The 21,088-nt window shown below is 36.2% G+C and overlaps 1 protein-coding gene across 1 annotated transcript; it reads right to left on the bottom strand.

Moving 5' to 3' along the window:
* Positions 1-677: 677 nt before the first annotated feature.
* LOC130084167 (carnitine O-palmitoyltransferase 1, liver isoform) lies at positions 678-20,891 on the bottom strand. Its single transcript, XM_056249392.1, has 19 exons — positions 20,653-20,891; positions 18,560-18,702; positions 17,182-17,321; positions 14,326-14,497; positions 13,103-13,204; positions 12,851-12,988; positions 10,912-10,989; positions 10,251-10,358; positions 9,514-9,601; positions 8,383-8,578; positions 7,516-7,704; positions 7,250-7,355; positions 6,362-6,478; positions 6,109-6,273; positions 4,742-4,870; positions 3,587-3,742; positions 2,488-2,601; positions 1,942-2,034; positions 678-1,537 (listed from the first exon to the last, which is right to left on the bottom strand). The coding sequence occupies exons 2-19, from the start codon at positions 18,698-18,700 to the stop codon at positions 1,403-1,405; spliced, it is 2,367 nt and encodes a 788-aa protein (XP_056105367.1). The 5' UTR covers positions 18,701-18,702; positions 20,653-20,891; the 3' UTR covers positions 678-1,402.
* Positions 20,892-21,088: the final 197 nt, after the last annotated feature.

The raw sequence follows: 21,088 nt of genomic DNA, 5'->3' as shown, positions 1-21,088 counted from the left end.
TCCAAATTTTCAGAAGAGACTCGACCGCTTTATAAGATGAACAGATTTAATTTAGGCTTTTATTCACATTTAAACATTCATTAACTCACACATCAGTTGTAGTAAATGGAAAGCATGATCGTTTGACGTGTGAGAACCAATAAGGGTTCATTCTCGATCTCAATCTGTTCATCATATAAAGCGATCGTGTCTCTTCAGAAAATTTAGACTAAACTGCTCAATTCATATGAATTTCATATGAACTTTTTAAAGCATGGTAGTTGAGTGGCAGACAGTCAATGGAGGGACAGAAATCTCTCAGATTTCATTTAAAATATCTTTATTGGTGTTCTGAAGATCATGAAAGTCTTACAGGTTTGGAGCGACATAAGGGTGAGTGATTAATGACAGAATTTATGGGTGAACTATCCCTTTAAGGAAGCAGTAAACAGGAACTAACTACAATTAACTGGCCGTGATTCATCTTTTAAGTTTAATTGTGCATTCGAAACACCTGAGATATTAACAGAAATGTGTCGTGGCATAAATGTTTTCTCCTCTGGCATCACTTTTAATACCTATTAAGACATTCTCAAACCAATACATTGTGAATAATTAAGTTGTAAATTGACCTTGTGTATATAAAAAAAAGCAGTACTTTTAAATAAAAAAACAGTTAAAATTAATAGACTTAATAGTGAGATGAACATATAAATGTATTTGGACAATCATATTAAAACTGCAGTCACATGTAATATTCTGAGTCATTGGTCACTGAAATTGTAAATGTACATCTGCTCTGGGATTCAAGTAAAACGTCACTGGATTTTGGTCCAAGATCAAGTTATTCTGAGACTTAAACCTTAACATAACCTGTTCAGATGGAGAGTTTCTATTAGATGTGATTTACTGTACTGTAAGAGCAGTGAAGTGCCTTCATCAGAAGGTACAGAGGTGATGCATTACCGTTCATATGTCATCCTAACTTGTTATGAACCTACAACCATTATACTAACTGGTCAGATCATTAACCATTAGATTCCCATCATCTGGCGATAATGTACACTAATCATTTTTGATTCGTTATTACAATTAAAAGTGAGGACCTCATTTAAATCTAAATATTGAAAACTGTTCTACTGGAAAACACAAAGGTTTTCCGCTACCACACTACCTTTCGCCTTCAGTCCTCTGTCATAAATGTTATTTTGTACTAATACGTTTTTCTGAAGAACCAGCTTCCACCATTTTTACATTATTATGTTATTCATGGCTTCATGGCATTGATTACAACAAGCATGGAATGTATGAATGCATATTTGTAGGTTATAACAAACGTGCATTCAAACGAACACGCACACACACTCTCACACACAGTGGCCTCATGTCTTCCTTTGACCGTCATAGGCAATCTGTTCTACCTCTACAGGTCTTTTTTGCTCTGAGGGTTTTTCGAGTGGTTCTGCTCAGCTTTAGACAGGTCGGGCTTCTCCGGTGACATCAGCTCCAGGAGATCCACCAAGGCCTTCTTGATATAAGCTCCAAACTTGTGAGAATCCTGCAAACCAAACCAAAATAGCATTACATGTGATTGTCATCAAACACTGTCATAATCAGGTGCAGCACCATAGAGAAAGCCATAAATGTTATATTTGCCATGTTAATCTGAGTTTTTGTCCTACCAACTTTAGCAAGACTTTATGTTTCCATCCAAAGTTGCAAATCAGATAATAAATGTATGCACCTCAATTGAGGCATTACGTTTTTTATATACACTTTTTTTTTTTTGAATTTGTGCATCTTGGTGTTTCCATCCAGTGTTTTAATGCAATATCCCAAATTGTGCTGAAAAATAGATGGGTGGAAACATAGCTAGCTTCTCAAATCGTTTCCTAGTCTCTATTTTTTCTTTTCCTTTGATTTCAGGAAATTGGTAACGGAAGCATATTTTAGTGTACTAACAGTCTGAGGGCAGGAGTGTTTGCTGGAAATATGGAAGTTGATCATGTTTTCTCCGATGATGATGTAAGACACGCCATAACCATCATCTGCAACCTGTGAAGAGCACACAGACGAACATTTATAGAAATGCACAGACAATTGAGTAAAAACAATTTGAATGTTAATGGTTAAAGGGTAACTAAACACTAAAAAAACTTTTTTTAGTTAATGATCTGTAAGAATGGAGCTTCATAAATGCTGTTAATTGATTCGAGTATATTTTTTGACATTTGGGTTTAAAGGGTTTAATTCTACAATATATGGTGTTAAAAACGTCTGAGTGCTGCCCTCTTCAGGTTGAACGGTGGCTACTGCAGTTGAATTTTCCTATTGGAAGTTGTGGTACCAGCTAACCACGCCCTTGCCTACAGAGAGATGCACGCCCCCCCTCCGCTGGACTCTTCCCAGTTCCCACTTTTCCAGCATTTTTCAAATATTGCCAGTGGGTGGAGTCAGGGGTTTAGTTACCCTTTAAGTGTTAAGTGAATATGCATGAATATTTCTGACCGGGCCAAATCCTCCACCGCAGGTTGTGTAGTCTGGGTGGTTGACGAAATCAAACAGCTCCACCTGCTGGAGTGGAGTCTGACTGGTGGACAGACGCCACGTTTCTGAAAGCACCTGAAGAAAACATACACAAACAAAAACAAAAATTTAGAATACAAATATTTTTAATAATAAGATATTTACAAAATTAAAGTACTATATATTTTATAATATAATATTGCATTTAAAAATGTATGTAGTTAGATGGGTGAATCTCACAAACATATGTAAACAAAATCGAAATAAAAGATAGACTAATTTTGAACTATTATGATTTTTTGCATTGTGACATTTTTTTCATGAGTAAATTTCCCCGGAATTTTCATTACTATATAATTTGTGGAAATTTAATTTTAGAGGATTTTTTTTTTGTTATTCTCATTATCCTCAGTAGTAAGTCACGCTATTTTTAACTGTGTTAAATCACATTTATTTATTCATCATAAATTAAAGGCTGTACATTTTACCATGATGTATTAACACACTTCACAATTTAAATAATAACTTTTTTAAACCCGCTTTTAGGAAAACATTTTGGTAACGCTTTACAGTAAGGTCCCATTAGTTAACATAATTATTGTTATGTTATTGTTAACAAATTAGTTCATTAATGCCTTACCTAAAATGACCTAACAACGAGCAATACATTTGTTACAGTATGTATTAATATTTGTTAACGCTAGTTCATTGTTAGTTAGCTCAGGTCATTAACTAATATAAACAGATATATTTTCTTAAAAATAATGTATTAGTAAATGTTGGAAACTAACATTAATAAATTATTTAGAAGTTTTTTTTTTGGGAAGTATATATTTATAGTATTTATTTAAAACTTATTGTTAAGTGTATTTTTTGCACTACAGTAATGAGAATCTGTTATGAATGTAATGTCACGAATCACGATACAAAAATACATTATTATTTGTCTGAAATGACCTGGACATGTTCTCGACAGGTTTATCGTGTATGTTGAAAGAGCATTTGCAAGGAATCAAAATCAGTTAAGCTTATCTAGCTCCAACTTCCTTGCTAATCAGATAACATTCCCAGAGTCACACACCTCTTTGAGGAAGGGTGACTCCTCTCCCAAGTATTTGGACACAATGTAGAGGCAGAACAGGTGTCGGTCTATTCCTCCTCCGGTCATAGCCATCCTGTAGAGATTCTGGTGTTTCTCAGACGCCGTACGGAAGAGACGTCGACACACCTCCTTACTCTACCGACAGAGAGAGAGAGGTTTAAATATCCACTGTGCTGTAAGGGTATGTTTGAAAAGATACTAGATGCTCTTAAACTATTCACAATGTAGCAAAACAGTTTAAAAGTAATCAACTGTCAAATAAAAATACTTAAATTATTGTATTAAATTGTAAAAAATACAGAATTTACATGCATTAAGCAATTCAATTTCACAGCATTTAAGTCAAGTCAAGTCAAGTCAAATATATTTATATAGCACTTTTCACAATACAGATTGTATCAAAGCTGCTTCACAGTATCAATCAAAACAACTTAACAGTGTTTGTTTATTACTGGAAAAAGACATCCAAGTTTGGTAGAGCGGATCAGTGGTATGATGGGTCATTTAATTTGAATATCCCCAACTGAGCAAGCCAAAGCCAACAGTGGCAAGGAACCGAAAAACTCCATCAAGTGACCCGATGGTGTCCTAAAACTCCATCAGATGACCCAATGGAGAAACAAAGAAACCTTGGGAGAACCCAGGCTCAGTCAGGGCCAGTTCTCCTCTGGCGTTTATGAAGTAGAGGCCGAATTTACAGTAACTGTAAGATAAAATGTCTATGAATGCCTGGCTAAATAGATGCGTCTTTAGTCTAGTTTTAAACTGGGAAAGCGAGTCTGATCAACGAACAATATCAGGAAGGCTATTCCAGAGCTTCGGAGCTAAATGTGAAAATGCTCTCCCTCCTTTGGTGGATCTGGATATCCTAGGAATGACCAGAAGCCTCGAATTTAGTGATCTTAAAGAGCGCGATGGATTATAGGGCGATAGAAGATCCGTTAAATAGACTGGAGCTAAACCATTCAGAGCTTTATAAGTCAAAAGCAAGACCTTGTAATTAATACGGAGCTTTATAGGTAACCAATGAAGTGATGATAGAATCGGTGTACAAAATATTTTTTAACAAAATATTTCTGTCACTACAAAAATATAACATGCACAGCATGTGTGTAATGTGTGTATGTTTGTTACCTCTCCACCATCTAGCGCTCTGACGAAAGCGCAGCTCTCACCGGTGCAGGAACGCACCGTCTCAGTCCGGCCCTCGCGGAATAAACGGGTCATAGACGCTTCGTAGGTCAGAGAGAACGTGCCTCGATTCTGGATTTGGGGAATGAACGAGAAAGGAAGAATGTCATTATATAAACCTCGATAGTTACATCAATTGTTTAATGTTTCTTAAACAATTTCAGTGAACAGTAAAGTTGCTAAAACATCAGAGATTTGTGAAATATACACTAAATAATAAGTTTATACATAAAATAATATATGTCATAAATGTATGTAATATGTCAAGATAACTACCTGAGTAGTTGCATCAATGCAACCTGTTCCTGGTCATAACATTTCCTACATAGTCATACATGTACAAAGCAATTTCAGTGTTCAGTAAAGTTACTTAAAGTGCCCCCATTATGCTTTTTCAGATATTATCTTTCATGTAGTGTGTGATATGACTGTTTGTGGATGTAAAACGTCTGCAAAGATCAAAGTGCAGATAAATGAAGTTATTGTCTCCTAAAGAAATAATAGATTCTGAACTGCCTGAAATGAGTCTTAGGTTTATGCAGGAAGTAAGACTGGAAATTACCGAAGTAGGTTTGTAACAAATTTGCATAATGCAAATTTGCCTACCGCCTATGATCTTTGTTGGCTGCCCGCGAACAACATCTACTTTGATCCTCAAACAACAAATAAGCGCTGAGGAAGAAATTCAGATATGGCAATATACGCTTTGTTTCCGACACGCGCTGTAAGCGATCGACCAATCACAACAGACTGGGCCATCTGACCAATCAGAGCAGAGCAGGCTCTCGGAACGGAGGGGTTTAGAGAGACAGAATCCTTTATCAAACTGTTTTAGACACTGGGAGAAAAGAGGTGATGTTGTAATGTATATTATGACAAAATTCAAGTGTTTTTTGACCTTGGATGCATGTAAACCTGTTGTAGGAGCCTTTAAAAGAGCATAATAGGGGCACTTAAGATAGACAATGGAGATGTGTGAAACATACACACTTAGTGTATTATATATATATATATATATACAATTTATTTTATATACAGTAAGTCACACTTAAAAATATTTTAACGTTACTGCATTAGATAACATATGAAAGCAAGTACATTTTCAAACATTTCACACAAAAAAAGGTTATGTTATTAATAATAAAACAATAGCTCTAGTGTTGAAAGAAATGAAAACCACACGTATTGTGCCACTTTGTGTTAGTGGAACATATTCATAGTTAATGTGATTCTTGACACCTGTGGTTCCTCTGCTAGTGTGAGCTTGAGGAGAATGACTTCAGCACACAACGCTGGGGTTTGTGTCTTACCCTATAATAGGCCAACTGAAGCGCAATCTGAATGAAGGCATCTGGACTGATTTTACACTTTTTGATGGCACCCTTGCCAAACTCTTGTATTGGGAACACATGAAAGTCGATGTCGTCGGCGAGGGCCTGTGCCACAGCGAGAGACTGATTCACACGCTCCTGACACTGAAAACACATACAGGAAGATCAATAATTCAGTGTCACTGTGCACTGCATGACTGTAACATGAGAAGGTGTTACAGTGTGTTTGTACCTGTACAGGTATGTCCCAGGTTAGCCTAGAAGGTTGAGGCAGGGAGGAGGACACGTCTCCTTTACAGTGACCTTCTTCATTATAACCCAACTGGAAACAATCCGTAGTCATCACATACTGAGAGAGAAAGAGACAATTGTATTAGAAAATAGCTGACATCGTATTAATAACAAAAACTGCTAACATAGCAATAACAAATAGATTTGCATTTACTGGAAGAAAAATAACAATGCTTGCAAGTTAGCAAAAATTAGGCACTGATAAGTTTAAAGGAATAACTATCTTTATTTATCCACATTCATGTTTGAAACAACATGAGAATGAATTTTAATTTTTGAGTTAATTATTTCTTTAAAAAAATTGCAAGAATGCAAAGACTATGTAAAATATGCAAAAAAACTCTATTAGTGTTAATAACAAAAATATTTGCATTTACTGGAAGAAAAAAAGTTGCAAAAATGCAAAGTTCAAGCAAAAATATGCGAGAGAAAAAAGCAACTTTATATCCAGATATTACAATGATTTCATCACTGACAGTCATAAAGAATCTCGAAATAAATATGAATTTTTCATAATGTACATTATAACACGGTAATACCTAAATTCACTTGTAACATTTAAAATTATTGATTTTAATTTTAATTTTTTATTTCCTCACATAAAAATTTATAGAATTTTAGCAGCCATTCGATGTAAATAAGCATCTACTAGAATTGAACCATCCCTTTTATTAAAAAATATTTTTAGTCAAGCAAGAACTATTTACAACCTGTTGTTTAAGACAAGAAATCTTCCTACTGTATCAATTCATTCTTAGCAAGCACCATTTAGTTTATCTGAGTTTATCTCTCATTCGTTTGTCTCTTTTTCACTCATTCTGTCTCTCACCTCCCACACATGAGCCATTATAGGTGCGTCCGCCCAGGAGTGTTCAGCGTTGAGTCCGTTCTTTCCGTTTTTATACACCACCACTGTGAACGACTTATCAAACCACCTTAGACAAAAAGAGCAAAACACTTTCTTAATAAAGACATAAATGCATGTATGTTTGGCAGCATAAGAGCAAATATACTCAAATAATTTTAGTGTTGTCAATAAGTTTCACGTATTTGTAACGTAACGGACGGACAGTTTTGGACGGATGAACATCTCACCTGTCGTAACACTTTCCGTGCAGCAGAGACTTGGCGTACCGATCCAAATTGCCAGCAGGATCATCTCCCATCATGCCTTGCTCATCGTCGTCCAGGGCAACGAAGAACGCAGCTTTCTCAATGCAGTCCAGAGATCTCTTATTCACCCCTGAGCTGAAGAACTCCTTCCTGGCCTGGGCCCAAGGGATTCTGGGAAAGAAAGTTCAAACCATTCAAGCATTCATAGAAAACACTTAAAGAAAGAATCAAGGGATGGTTTACATTTAAATAATCGTCCATTGCACAATGCCCAATTTTTATATCAGTGAAATGGATTCTTAATAATATAAATGCATTAAAAATACTAAAATCTGGGTAATTATAGTTAACCAAAACTATAAAAAAAGTGTTGCTTGAAATAAAATAAAACGTAAAAAACATTTTTTTCTCATTTTCATTTAATTGATGTACAAAAATAACTAAAATTGAAATACATATTATTTAAAACTATATAGATATTATTTTTTTAAACGGATACAAATGACAAAAACACAACAAACTTACTAAAACTTTTGAATTTTAAAAACTAAAATCTTTTACATTAAACTGAAAACAGCAAATGCAAAAATAAAATCTAATTAAACTATTATACTAAAATAACACCGACTGAAATATTACTAATATTTAGTAAAGAAATTCATTTAAAAAGTGAAGAATTACATTTCTAACCAATCGTTTGATATACATTCACTGGACCTTTGCCAACTTTCATTAAAGTGTAGCATTTTACATTTATTTACAAAGAGAAATCGGAGCACATGCATGTTTGTTTTGTGGTAAATGAACCCTGTGTAGTGCGTCAGAGCGTGTGTGTGTGTTTGTGTATACCTGTCCCCTGCCGTCAGGGCTGCCAGTTTGGCCTCTCCGGGCGCCGGGGCTGATGGGTCATCAATGATACGCTGAACCTGGTGCTCGATCTCTCTGGGAGACAGCATACGGCCAGCATGATACAGCCACAGGCGGTAATAACGGCCTCGGTGGAAGACCGCAACATACTCACTGTCCTGCCAGTGGGTCAGAGAATCTAAATGCACACAGAAAAACATTCAATGCAAATTCTCACTGCTTGCATTCATGCTTTGTGTATTATGAGCTTTTGAAGCATCTGAAATCAAGCATCTGAAAATGGTGCCAAAAACTGCTTCTGATGACTAGAAGAGGACAAATCTGAGTGTGTTTGTGTATCAGTCAGTCAGTGTGTACAATACAAACCAGGCCAGACCAGGGTGTGCGTGTGTGTGTGTGTGGGCACGTGTGTGTAAGTTTATTCAGTAAGTTGGTTTGTACTTGTGACCCTTCCAGGAAATTGACTAATGTCAAACATCCTATCATCTTAGAAAGAATGAGGAAATATGGAGGAAAGACTGAAAAATGAACTTAAGAGACTGAAGAGGTTATTGAAGACAAGAAGAAAAATAGAAATAGAGATGCACAAACAGACAGAACCAGTCTCTCTATTTCTCTAATGAGTTTAGAGCTTTTAATTCTAGTAGTCTGTAAATGTTCAAACTTGTTTTTTTTTAAAGCCATACTTTTATTTAGCAAAGATGCTTTAAATTGATCAAAAGTAATAGTAAATGCATTCATAATGTTACAAAAGCTTTTTATTTCATGTTTCAAATGCTGTTCTTTCAGTTCATTAAAGAATTCTGATAAAAAGTATCACAGTTTCCACAAAAATATTGAGCAGCACAACTGTTTCAAACATCGATAATAATCAGAAATGTTTCTTGAGCAGCAAATCATCATATTAGAGTGATTTCTGAAGGATCATGTGACACTGATGCTGAAAATTCAGCTTTGATCACAGGAATAAATTACAGTTTACAATATATTAAAATAGAAATTAGTCATTTTAAATTGTAATAACATTTCGCAATATTATGGTTTTTACTGTATTTATTAATCAAATAAATTCAGCCTTGGTGAACATTAAACATTCAAATCATTTAGCGTTACCCGTCTCTTCTCCTGGAATGCGTGTGGTGTTGAAAATCCTCTCACACTGAGCGGCACACAAAGGAATATTTAAACCTGGAACACGACCCTAAAAGACAGAGTTATAATGTTAGTCAAGGTAACCTAACCATTTTCCACTCTCTCACTGACCATTACAGTTATAGGGACAGGCCACACAAAACTGAAAATTCTCATTTTCATTATAATGAATGGACTATCCCTTTAAGAAAGCTATAACTGCTACTGTAACTAACAGTAAACATGTAAATGATTTGTTATGGTTATCTAATCTCTGCATACTGGCATAGTTCAAATGCTCTTTCACCAAATGATGCTAATACATTATGTTCATATATAAATGTGGGCGGTTATATGCTATTCTGCTTTATACTGCATGTAAACTGGAGTGAAGTTTTGCTGATATATATATGAACTAATTAGGAAGTTTTGTAGCGTACGATACGGTATATGTACATATAACGGGAAAACGTTTTTGCTTCTGCGTACTATTTTCTCTTTAATGCAAGTATGCAAAAAACGGACTCAGTAGATACAGATGATTGTGGCTCTTCCCTATTCACACACACACTATTACCCAATCCATATAACTCAAAGTCCAACAAAGTTCAATGCACAGCTAAAAACAGCTCTGTGATCAATCTGTGTCCTCGCTCGGGGCGACGAGGGCTTTCACCCTCCACCTCATACCATCTGTCAGTGCTGCAATGTGGACTCACAGGTTTGATTTCCTCTCTGTTGAGTTTCCTGCGGTACAAGAGACATGCGTGAAGCGTGTTTCCTGCTCTCGCCGCTTGAATCGGTGTCGGTGTCACGTACAGGAAGTCCTGCGAATGAAAGAGCACGACTTAAAGCAACACCAAGTAACTTTTCCTCTGCAGTCGCCCTACAGGTTGGAAGCGGAATTGCCCATTAGCGCTGTCGTAAATAATTTAGCCCACCGCAGCCTACTGTCGCACTCACGCTCGTTGTTTATCCAGCACCGGCTTTGGAATGAACGATGTCCACAGACAAGGTAGAGTATGTTGCATGATTTCATGAAATTATGATGTATTGCGACATCAGAAACAAAGAAAAACTAAATAATGACTATTTTAACGCTTGACGTAAAGCAAGTCAAATTTGTAGTTTTCTTATGTCTCATTAGAACTACAGAAACTCGACCCGATCTGGCAATCTGACATAGAGTGGATATATCAGATATAGGACCGCAAAGCGAATCCAGAAGTGCCTTTCACCCTGTTACGACTTAATGAACCACTGAAACCATTTTGGAAACATTATTTTAAGGTAAAAAATCTTACTTTAAAAAAATAAAAATCACACAAACCACTAGAACTTCCTGCTTGTTTATACGAGTGTTTTCACAGCGAGTCTTACCATTCCATAGTAGTTGCTGTTGACCATGATTGGGCCACGCCCCCTCAGGTAGATATACTCCTCCCACCAATCACTGACCTTAAAGATCAGACAAGAAACATTGGTTACACTTTATTTTAAGATGTCCGTGTTGCAGTGTAAATATACATTTAAATAATATGTAATATTAATTACCTACATGTTCTTACTATAGGGTTAGGGTTAGGATTTGGTTTATAATTTATTTATTACTATAAATTATAATTTATAGTTATTACTACAGTAACTACATTTAACTTGTGTAACAAAGTCACTGTAAAATTAAGTGAAAAATTAATTCAGTCTAAACAAATCCATTATTGCGATATCTTTGTTGACAATATAAAATTAGTGAATATTGTGTACATTGCAAAAATGTTGAGAAGTTTAGCTTATATAGTAAGCAGCTGTTCATTAAATTTCATATTTGAAATCACCAATGAAATCTGACAACAATCATCTTATAAATTTCATTTCTAAACACTCAAATCATGGTAGGTACAGCCTGAAAAATGCAATGTCGTGTAAACGTACCCTAAATTTCTCAAGAGCAAATGCAGAAATATCGATATATATTTTGAAAATCATCTATATTTGGAAAAATATTGAGAAGTACATTTTTAGCTATAATCGCCCAGCCTCAATTCAATCTCAAAGTAAAACAGGTCAGGAAATCTTTGAACCATCCTACGGCACAATCCCACTAGCACAAGATGATTTTCAGGTCAGCGTGAAATCAAAATTGACCCAATTTGCCTTCTTATTAAATAAATATTAAACTTAACTCCTTGTCTCTGCTAATCAGCACACTATTTATTCTAAATAAAATATAATTGATTGTTTTTATACTCTTTCATTAAAACGTAACAAAAATGCAATTGTTCCTACTCTGAACAACTACACAAATCCTTTCTAACCACTTTCCTCAAATCACGAATCATTTGGTGTGTAATCCTCACTCTTTATGAACCAATCAAATCCTGATAACTAAAATTCAATTCCGTCCTACAATTTCTTAAAGGAGAACTCCGGCGCAAAATGAACCTTTTGTCTAATAAAACATTGGTACCTAGTCAACCGTTCTCTGAGATTTGTTTTCATGATAATCGAATGTAAAGAGTTTTATCTCTAAAAACTGTTTAGCGTATAACGCTAGTAATGGGGGCATTTAATAAGTAAAAAGAAATCGCTAGTTTATACCACTAACAAGGCTCAAAATAGCCCCACACGAACACAGTAACATAATGAGGGTCCCTACATGCAAAACGAAGCATTGAGAACTTTGTAAGTGTACAGACCGTTTAATAAGAAGATAAAGATAAAGACAGTCCACTTCGTGTATACAGACAGGAGCCATCTTTGGAAAACAGTCTCGACTAATCAAACCACGAACGCCATTCATACAGTTCAGCTCACTTAGCACGTCGTTCGTGGTTTGATTAGTCGAGACTGTTTTCCAAAGATGGCTCCTGTCTGTATACACGAAGTGGACTGTCTTCATAAAATATCTTCTCATTAAACGGTCTGTACACTTACAAAGTTCTCAATGCTTCGTTTTGCATGCAGGGACCCTCATTATGTTACTGTGTTCGTGTGGGGCTATTTTGAGCCTTGTTAGTGGTATAAACTAGCGATTTCTTTTTTACTTACTAAATGCCCCCATTACTAGCGTTATACGCTAAACAGTTTTTAGAGATAAAACTCTTTACATTCGATTATCATGAAAACAAATCTCAGAGAACGGTTGACTAGGTACCAATGTTTTATTAGACCAAAGGTTCATTTTGCGCTGGAGTTCTCCTTTAATTGAACATTCAGTTTCGCTCTGAAATATTTCAGACCATGGAAGTAAAACAGGTTGCAAACAGCATTTTGAAGGTTGCATGTTAAGCTCATGTGGATGTTTGCTGGTTGTTCTCACATAGTTGGAGGCCCACATGGCTTTCAGCTTGAGGTACCACTGCAGGCGGTTCCCAAGACTGCTCTCGAACTCCTTGGCCAGAGTCGTGATCCTCTCGTATTCGGAATCGCTCATCAACGGACGCGCCGATTCCAGGAACTACAGCAGAAGAGAGACAGCTTGGAATGTTAATAAATCATCATTTTTGCCATATAAAGTGTATTTAGTGATGCAGTTTGCAGCTGCTGCTGATGATGATGATGATGATCTCACCCTGTTAACAGTGTCCTTGACTGTCGGAACGGGCAGGTTTGGCAGAGAGCCCTGGTAGCTGTACAACAGAGGCTGCCTGCCGGAGAAGATCCGGACCATGGCCTGAAAACACACACATTTATAAGGTAAAGGGTTTTTACTTGTGATTTTCAAATACTTTCTCCTATCCAGTTAAATATGCATAGACAACTATGTACAGTATAAATCAAATATTTGAAGGTTGATTCCAGGGTTATTACGGTTAACTAAAAATAAAAACAATTTTTTTTCCCGTTACTTGAAATTAAAAAAGCGTTAACTGAAACTGTTAAATAGCATTTAAAAATACTTACACTTATTTTATTTCAGCTAGTTGGCAAGGCAAAACATTTCATTATTATTTAGTTTAACTTGATGTACTAACTAAAATAACTCAAACTTAAATAAAAAGTAATAAAAAAACATGACAAAAACCCAACAAAATGACTACGAATTTAACTAAAATGAAAATGTAAAATAGAAAAATGTAAAATATTAATAAAAAATATAATAGTATCACAATGATATTAAAAATAACACTGGTTGATTCAAAGCCAGACACGTACAGCAAAAGCAATATCTACTATATTGCAAATCTCAGCTGCGTGATTGTTTATTTTGTCACAAACGTACTCTATATATAAAGTTGTACACATATTATATCCAACTTCCTCCACAAACATACAGTACACTCACATCAAGCGATATACACTACATAGCAAATCTCAACTGACTGATTTATTTAATTGCAAAATGTCATATTTTGTCATTCAGCTTTTTGTATAAAGTTGGATACCTGTCCAACTTTACCCGCATGCACACATTATACTCATGTATAGGGCGATATATACTAGGCTCTCTCAACTGTGTTATTGCTCGTATCTTTGCAAAATTTCGACTATTTTATTGCGCAGCTCTATTCTGCTAAATATAAGACATGAAGATATTATAAATATTAATATCGTGATTTTCTGTTAAGCTGCTTTGGAACAATGTGTAATGTGAAAAGTGCTATACAAATAAAATTGTACTGACTGACTCCAATGCAGCAAATTGATTGGTTTGCCAACCAATAGTGGATGGCATGCGTGTTCTGGAAGTCTTTATTTTTACTATTCTGTTTGGTGAAAACACTTCACCTTTATTTACACTTGCAGGTTGGGTGGTTGCAGGTTAGGTGTGTCTGATGGCATGACTGTACTTACCGCCCAGATTTTTGTGGTGTTGGACACCTTCCCGTGCTGTTCAAACATCCAGCCGTGATAGGACAGTAACTGCTTCAGGCAAAGCCTCATGGTGAAGATCAGGGAGAACCAGAGCAGAGTGCTGAACAACACGGCAGAAACCACCGTCCGACACTGGATGCTCAGGGAATCACTACAACCAAACACACACAGCATTACACTGCTGTATGCAATACTTCAGAACTTTTCTAGCTTATGGGACACTTTGAAACTGGTGCACTTTGATAAGGTGAATGTCATTTTTTAAGGATTGTAAATATCCTATCAGACCTATTTTTTTGTGTTTGTTTACTGTGTGGTTTTCATGTTCTTCTTTGTATTTTTGTGTGAATTTTCTTTCTTCTGCTGCACATCTTGACCAGGACTTCCTGGTAGAAGAGATATTGTATCTCAGTAAGACCTTCCCTTAAATAAATAAATAAATTAAAAAACAATGATTAAAAAAAAAAGTATTTAAATGTTGCATGATGAGGAGATTTTAGGCTTGGTGCATAACCTGAGGACACAACTTCAAGTCTTTTTAATAACACTAAAAATCTAAAAATGCATACACTACCACTCAAAAGTTTTTGTAATGTTTTTGAAAGAAGTCTCTTCTGCTCACTAAGGCTGCATTTATTTGATCAAACATTCAGTAAAATCAGTAATATTGTTAAATATTATTTCAATTTAAAATAATTGTTTCCTATTTTCATGCATTTAAAAAGGCAATTTATATCCTTTGATCAAAGCTGAATTTTCAGCATCATTACTCCAGTCTTCAGTGTCACATGATCCTCCAGAAATCATTCTAATATGCTGATTTGCTGCTCAAGAAACATTTCTGATTATTATCAACGTTGAACTGCAATGTTGTGCTGCTTAATATTTTTGTGGAAACCATGATACATTTTTTTCAGGACTCTTTGAGGAGTAGAACGTTCAAAAGAACAGCATTTACAGTATTTGAAACATAAATATTTTGTAACATTATTATGTCTTTACTGTCACGTTTGATCAATGAATCCTTGCTGAATTAAACTGTTCATTTCTTTTTTTTTAATCTTACAGGCCCCAAACTTTAGGAGTGAAGTATTAAAGGTGACCTATAATTCAAAATTGAATTTACCTTGGTATAGTCAAATAACAAGAGTTCAGTGCATGGACATGACATAGAGTGAATCTCAAACTGGACTGTTTTCGCGTTCTCATTTAATTCACGTTTATGAAAAACACCCCTGAAAAACGGTCGGTTCTCCACACAATACCGACTGTGACGCAATAGTCGGGATCATTAATATGTACGCCTCCAAATATTTGCATAATGCCAGCCCTCAATGCCAGGCGGAACTGCGCAGCCGAAGCATGGCAGTTGCTCAGTGTGGATGTACACATGAACACAAAAGTATTTTTTAGTTCCTTCATCTGGGCCTTCTGAAGAAACATTGGGTTGATTTTATTTTCTCTGGAAATTTCCAAACATTTCACCGAGTGTTTCCTCAACTTGGGCCAATACAGAGCTGGCCTCGGATCGAGCTACCAAGCAACACTTTCTGATGTGTAATTGTTCAAGTTCAGACAGGTAATCTTTCTCTCAAAATCGTTCAATACTGTTTATGCATCAGTAAGTCAAGCCAGTGACTAAAATATCAGCTTCACATCGTTTCTTTTAGTAAGATGAAAATAATCGTATTTAATTTGTGAACAAATTATATACAGAAAGCGATCAAAGAACAATCTTTCCACACAGCGCGAGTTTATCTGGACACTTGCCAAACTCGTTATGAAATCAATGACGCACGTTACTGCACAACGAAGCTCTTACTGTATTTACATCATCGTGTTTGCATTGGTGAAAGCAGAGAGAGTGTAGAAACTGCTTTGCAATGATAAGATCTTCATTCTCGCGATCAACACACTGTCATCTGCTCAATGCTCATCACGGCAACATTTTATGTGATGGGAATAGATCTAAATACTTTAAAAACATCTCACGATTCGTTAATCTCGATAGCTGTTATAGTAAAAACGTATAATAGCAGTAGTAAAAGTATTTGGGAGAGAGTTTCACATGTAATGCGTAGCTATTTCATATGCAAGCATGTCAGCCAATCACAGCAGTGGCCGCGGTTACACTGAATCCCACAGCCAATCACAGCAGTGGCCGCGGTTACACTGAATCCCACAGCCAATCACAGCAGTGGCCGCGGTTACACTGAATCCCACAGCAGACACGCCCCTTCAAACAGAGTGTTCAAATCAGAGGCTAAAAGCAGGCTAGGAAAAATGCCATTTATTTCTAAATTATGATTATTTTTTATCTAAAAAACATACTAACATTATAAGGGTAACCCAGGAAACATTATAAAATAATAAATAAAAAACATTCTAGGGCACCTTTAAATAATAACATTAAAATGCTTTTCCCAAATATTTCAGAAATTCTAATAGAGGGAAAAAACTTTGTCTGTTCTTGAAGAAAGTAAAGACATAAGAATGGATTAAAATGACAGAATTTTTACCAGATATTCATTATTAAAGTCATCGTTACACATACATTTATTGGAACACAAAATAGCATCCGTGTTGTAATATAACTTTAGCTTTTGTCTGAAACCAACTCAATCAAGGTGTGTGAAGGTACACACCCTCTGCGGGCATGCTCATGTTTTCATGGGCGGGAACCCATATCCTTTGAAAAAGCTTGCAAAGTGACTTACATAAGAGCATGACAAATGTTTCATGTGTATCGTTGAGTTCACAATGCAGATCATTCATTTGTTATCTGAACTGGGATCAAATTCAATTAGTCTGAGGCCACAATGTGAGCTCTTTTACCTGACAGGCAGATGTTCCTGGATTTTAGCGATGAGGCCCATGGAAGGGTCCGAGCGCGTGTACATGGTGGCCAGGATCGCTATGACAACAAACAGCCATGAGGACGGGCTAGCGGGATACACGCCGGTGATCACATTGTTCTGTACGAGAGAAGCAATAAACAAACACAAGAAAAATGAGAAAAGACGGCCAGAATAAACAAAAGACACTATGAAATGCAGCTGGGGAATGTGTGAGAATTATCAACGTTAAACAAGCACAAAAATAAACCGGACAGATTTAATAATCAATCAAATATCAAAATCTACTATATAGGTAGATGTTGTTCACGGGCAGCCAATGAAGATCATCATTATGCAAATTTGTTACAAACCTACTTAGGTTTATGCAGGGGAATAAGACTGGAAATTACTGAAGACTCGTTTCAGGCCGTTCAGAATCGATTCTTTCTTTTATGAGACAATAGAGAGCCCAAGTCCCTCCCCTCCGCTTCCGGCTCATGGGACCTTATTTCGGGAAAGATATGTATGGTAGTCAATGGCGAGAGACAACTTATCTTTTTATTCCGTCTGAACTGTGCCCTGAATTACACATATGATGTTTGTCAATTTAAAAGATAATTATGAAAGTCAAGAAAGTCGCAGTTTGTCATAAAACAGAAGAGTAACATTTAGTTTTATGTGGAAATCGCTCGATGAACTACATCTCCCGGGAAGCGAAACAACGAGCGAGATCCGCTGCTCGTGTGTGTGCAGTCTGGTACAAAACACTCAGGCGTGACGGCGTAACGTTACGATTATAACGCAAGACTATAGAAACAATGACAGACGTTAGCTTCAGTAAAGTTAGCTTCATTCATTGAGAGAAAATGTGCGGCTTTGGGGTTTGTAGTCTTTGTAAGTATTTTCACAGTCTTATACCTCAACAGTTTCACATCAAACTGCGACTTTCTTGACTTTAAAATGTATCTTTTAAATTGACAAACATCATATGTGTAATTCAGGGCACAATTCAAACGAGATCAAAATATTTGTTGTCTTTCGCCATTGACTACCATACAATATTTTTCCGAAATAAGGTCCCGTGGTGGTCGACCGGAAGGGGAGGGGCTTAGGCTCTCTATTACTTCATTTATCTGCACTTTGATCTTTGAAACTTCACAAAAAGTCATATCACACATTACATGAAAGGTAATATCCGAAAAAGCATAATAGGGGCACTTTAACTAATAATATCATAGCCTAACATCCACAATCCAATAAAATCAAGTTGCATTTAAACCTAATTCCAACCCAAACATTATTTACCACTAAATATTCAGATTCATCACATAACACACATCACATAAGGAAAGATGCAAATATGATTTGGCGTTTACCTTCAGGCGTGTGACGCGTTTCTTCCAGGAGCGGAGGCCTGACAGATAGACCTGTCTCAGGGCCTGATGGGACAGCTGCAGGTCGATCCCCTCAGGGGTGATGGTGAACTGAAACGCCACGGCCTGATGGGCTTCTGCCATTTCTGAAGAGAGTGTGAGACGAAGACAGAGGCTTTTAAAACGGCGGCTCAAATTTCACTGCAGCAAAGCTCCTTTATGCATGCAGCTCTCGACGTATCCATCCCGGAATATCTCACTTATACTTGATCCCCATCCATTATGAATCAACAAGTTTGACATTTTGAGTTATGATCCATTAAGGCAAGAGCAGTGCTGATACAGACATTTCAGTTAAGGGTTTGTTTTATGCTTATGAAATAGTGGAGAAGCTCTTTCCGGTCTGTGTAACGAACGGAAACTCCCTTTTAAAACTCATTCTTTTTCATTTCTCATTCGGACAGAACAGACACTTACACTTTATGTATAAATCAAACTTATAAATAAATAAAACAACTCCCACATCTACATCCAGACAAGATGTATCTATGGCAACAGTGTTGTTATGGCAACCAAGAGCAAAGGGTTCCCTCGTGACTACCAGTCTGTTGCTCAAGCAAAACACTGATACAGAATTCATCAAGATTCACTGTCTATGTGCGCCATTAAATCTTTATATGTACAGTGACTTACACAGGCTTGGTAAAAGAAGCTTTACACTGTCAAAGCACAAAGCATTTTTAAAGAAATTAACATGCCTATACATTTGCACATGCATATAAACAATTCATTTATACCAGTGACAGATAAGCGTTGTTAGTGTTAACTATAATATAAATAGAATATATCAATTCTATTATATTTCTATTTTAGAATTATATAAATAGAAATAGAAATATAAAAAACTACTAAAAAAGACAAAATTACAACAAAATGACTAAATGAAAACTGAAAATATAATAAATATTAATATAATTAAAATATTAATAAATACTATAATACTAGTATATAAATAATAAAGTAACAGAAAGGTGATAAAAAGAAGACATTACACAATCTGAATGTAATTTTTTATGTCATGAGTTCTAAACCATGTGACCTGACCTGGACAAAACATACTTTTTCATTTCATCAAAAGTTTTGTTCCCAAAAATTCAGATAAAAATATGCTCCACTGTTTATATTTCCCAACACCCAGGCTAGTATTTTTAATAATATATATATAATATATATGATAAAAAAAATGTTTTTATGTGTAAATACATTTAATCAAAAATAGAATAAAAATAAGCTCACTAAAAGATCTGGTAAGAAAGAAAGTAAAAAAAAAACTTTAATTATGCAAATAAACAATCTCACGTCATCACATGGGGCGCTGCTTTCTGGGAAAACATGCAAATGAGGCATTTACAACTGCACCATCACACGTGACCAGAGGAGGGCACTGCACAGGGATGAATTGAATGAACTTTAACCCAATTAAAAATAACGAGTGAATCATTTCACATATGTTGCACTAAAACACTGGAGTATGATCTTTTGGAATCAGGAAACATAATAATATTCAAATCATTTTAAAAAAAATAGTCAAAAAGATATAAGACCGTAATGGACAGGTGCCAGACTTTATCAGGGGCTTATCATTTAAATTGCAATTTAGTCCTCCCACAAGAAACCGACTCTCTGAATTATAAAACGTGTTTAATGCATAACAGTAGCAATGAATCAGTAACTACCCATATTAATCAAAAAAAAAAAAAAAAAAAAACCTAGCGGGCGAAACAAACACAGAGCCAGAAAACACACTCATCCATTATAAACTAGCATTAGACGCTTGATCAGCAGGCGAGGAGGTTTATAAAGGTCGAAATGACAGCATGCAGCTGACCTGGGAGTCTCCTGTCATTAAATAGCGATGGATTTGTGGGCTATTGCAAGTATTATCAAGGCCAATAACGGATTGTTAGCACACCAGCTATAAAAACCGGCAATCAGTACAAAATACCCCACACATCTCCATCACCCATCGTCTCCAACACACTACAGATCATCATGCATCCGATGTACATTATAGTGTCAGAAAGCATCATCCCTACCTGCTGTTTACTGATGTTACTGATGACGGGAACAAAGTGACGGGCTCCTTTCCTCCCTTCTGCTTTTGAGGAACATAAACATAAAAAATATGTACTGATAATCTCGTAATAAATCCCCAATATAGATGCTGATAGCTCACTGGTGTGTAGCGTAACTGGATACAAAGTACCTTTGATACTTAGTGCGAAAGAATGTAAAAGATACAGCGAAGAGGGCGGGAAACAAGCGGCTCGGAAGTGAGCTGTGATTGGTCAGGAGACGATGACGTCTCCGTGGAACAGCTTGACGCGCGCGGTGGCAAATGAGCGAATAGAATGCCGCGTAACGCGCGGGGAACTTCGCTGTGATTGGACGTCTCGGCTGCCAATCAAAGATTAAGGACGGTCAGGCAGCAGTTTACAACATGGCTTAGTTTAAGCATGTATGCGGACGCGG

The sequence above is a fragment of the Rhinichthys klamathensis genome, unplaced genomic scaffold, assembly GCF_029890125.1.
Source record: "Rhinichthys klamathensis goyatoka isolate OS25496 unplaced genomic scaffold, OSU_Roscu_1.1 h1tg000059l_1, whole genome shotgun sequence".
NCBI classification, from domain to species: domain Eukaryota; kingdom Metazoa; phylum Chordata; class Actinopteri; order Cypriniformes; family Leuciscidae; genus Rhinichthys; species Rhinichthys klamathensis.
Note: the sequence above shows the minus strand (reverse complement) of the source record. Positions and strands in the feature narration are given on the sequence as shown.

Bases quoted from the DNA above. Each gene is read 5' to 3' on its own strand.
- LOC130084167 (XM_056249392.1), bottom strand. From the start codon at position 18,700: ATGGCAGAAGCCCATCAGGCCGTGGCGTTTCAGTTCACCATCACCCCT. The intron at 13,205-14,325 runs GTAAGTACAGTC...GTGTGTTTTCAG, and splicing joins ACACCACAAAAATCTGGGCG to GCCATGGTCCGGATCTTCTC. The intron at 3,743-4,741 runs GTAACAAACATA...CTCTGTCGGTAG, and splicing joins GAGCGCTAGATGGTGGAGAG to AGTAAGGAGGTGTGTCGACG.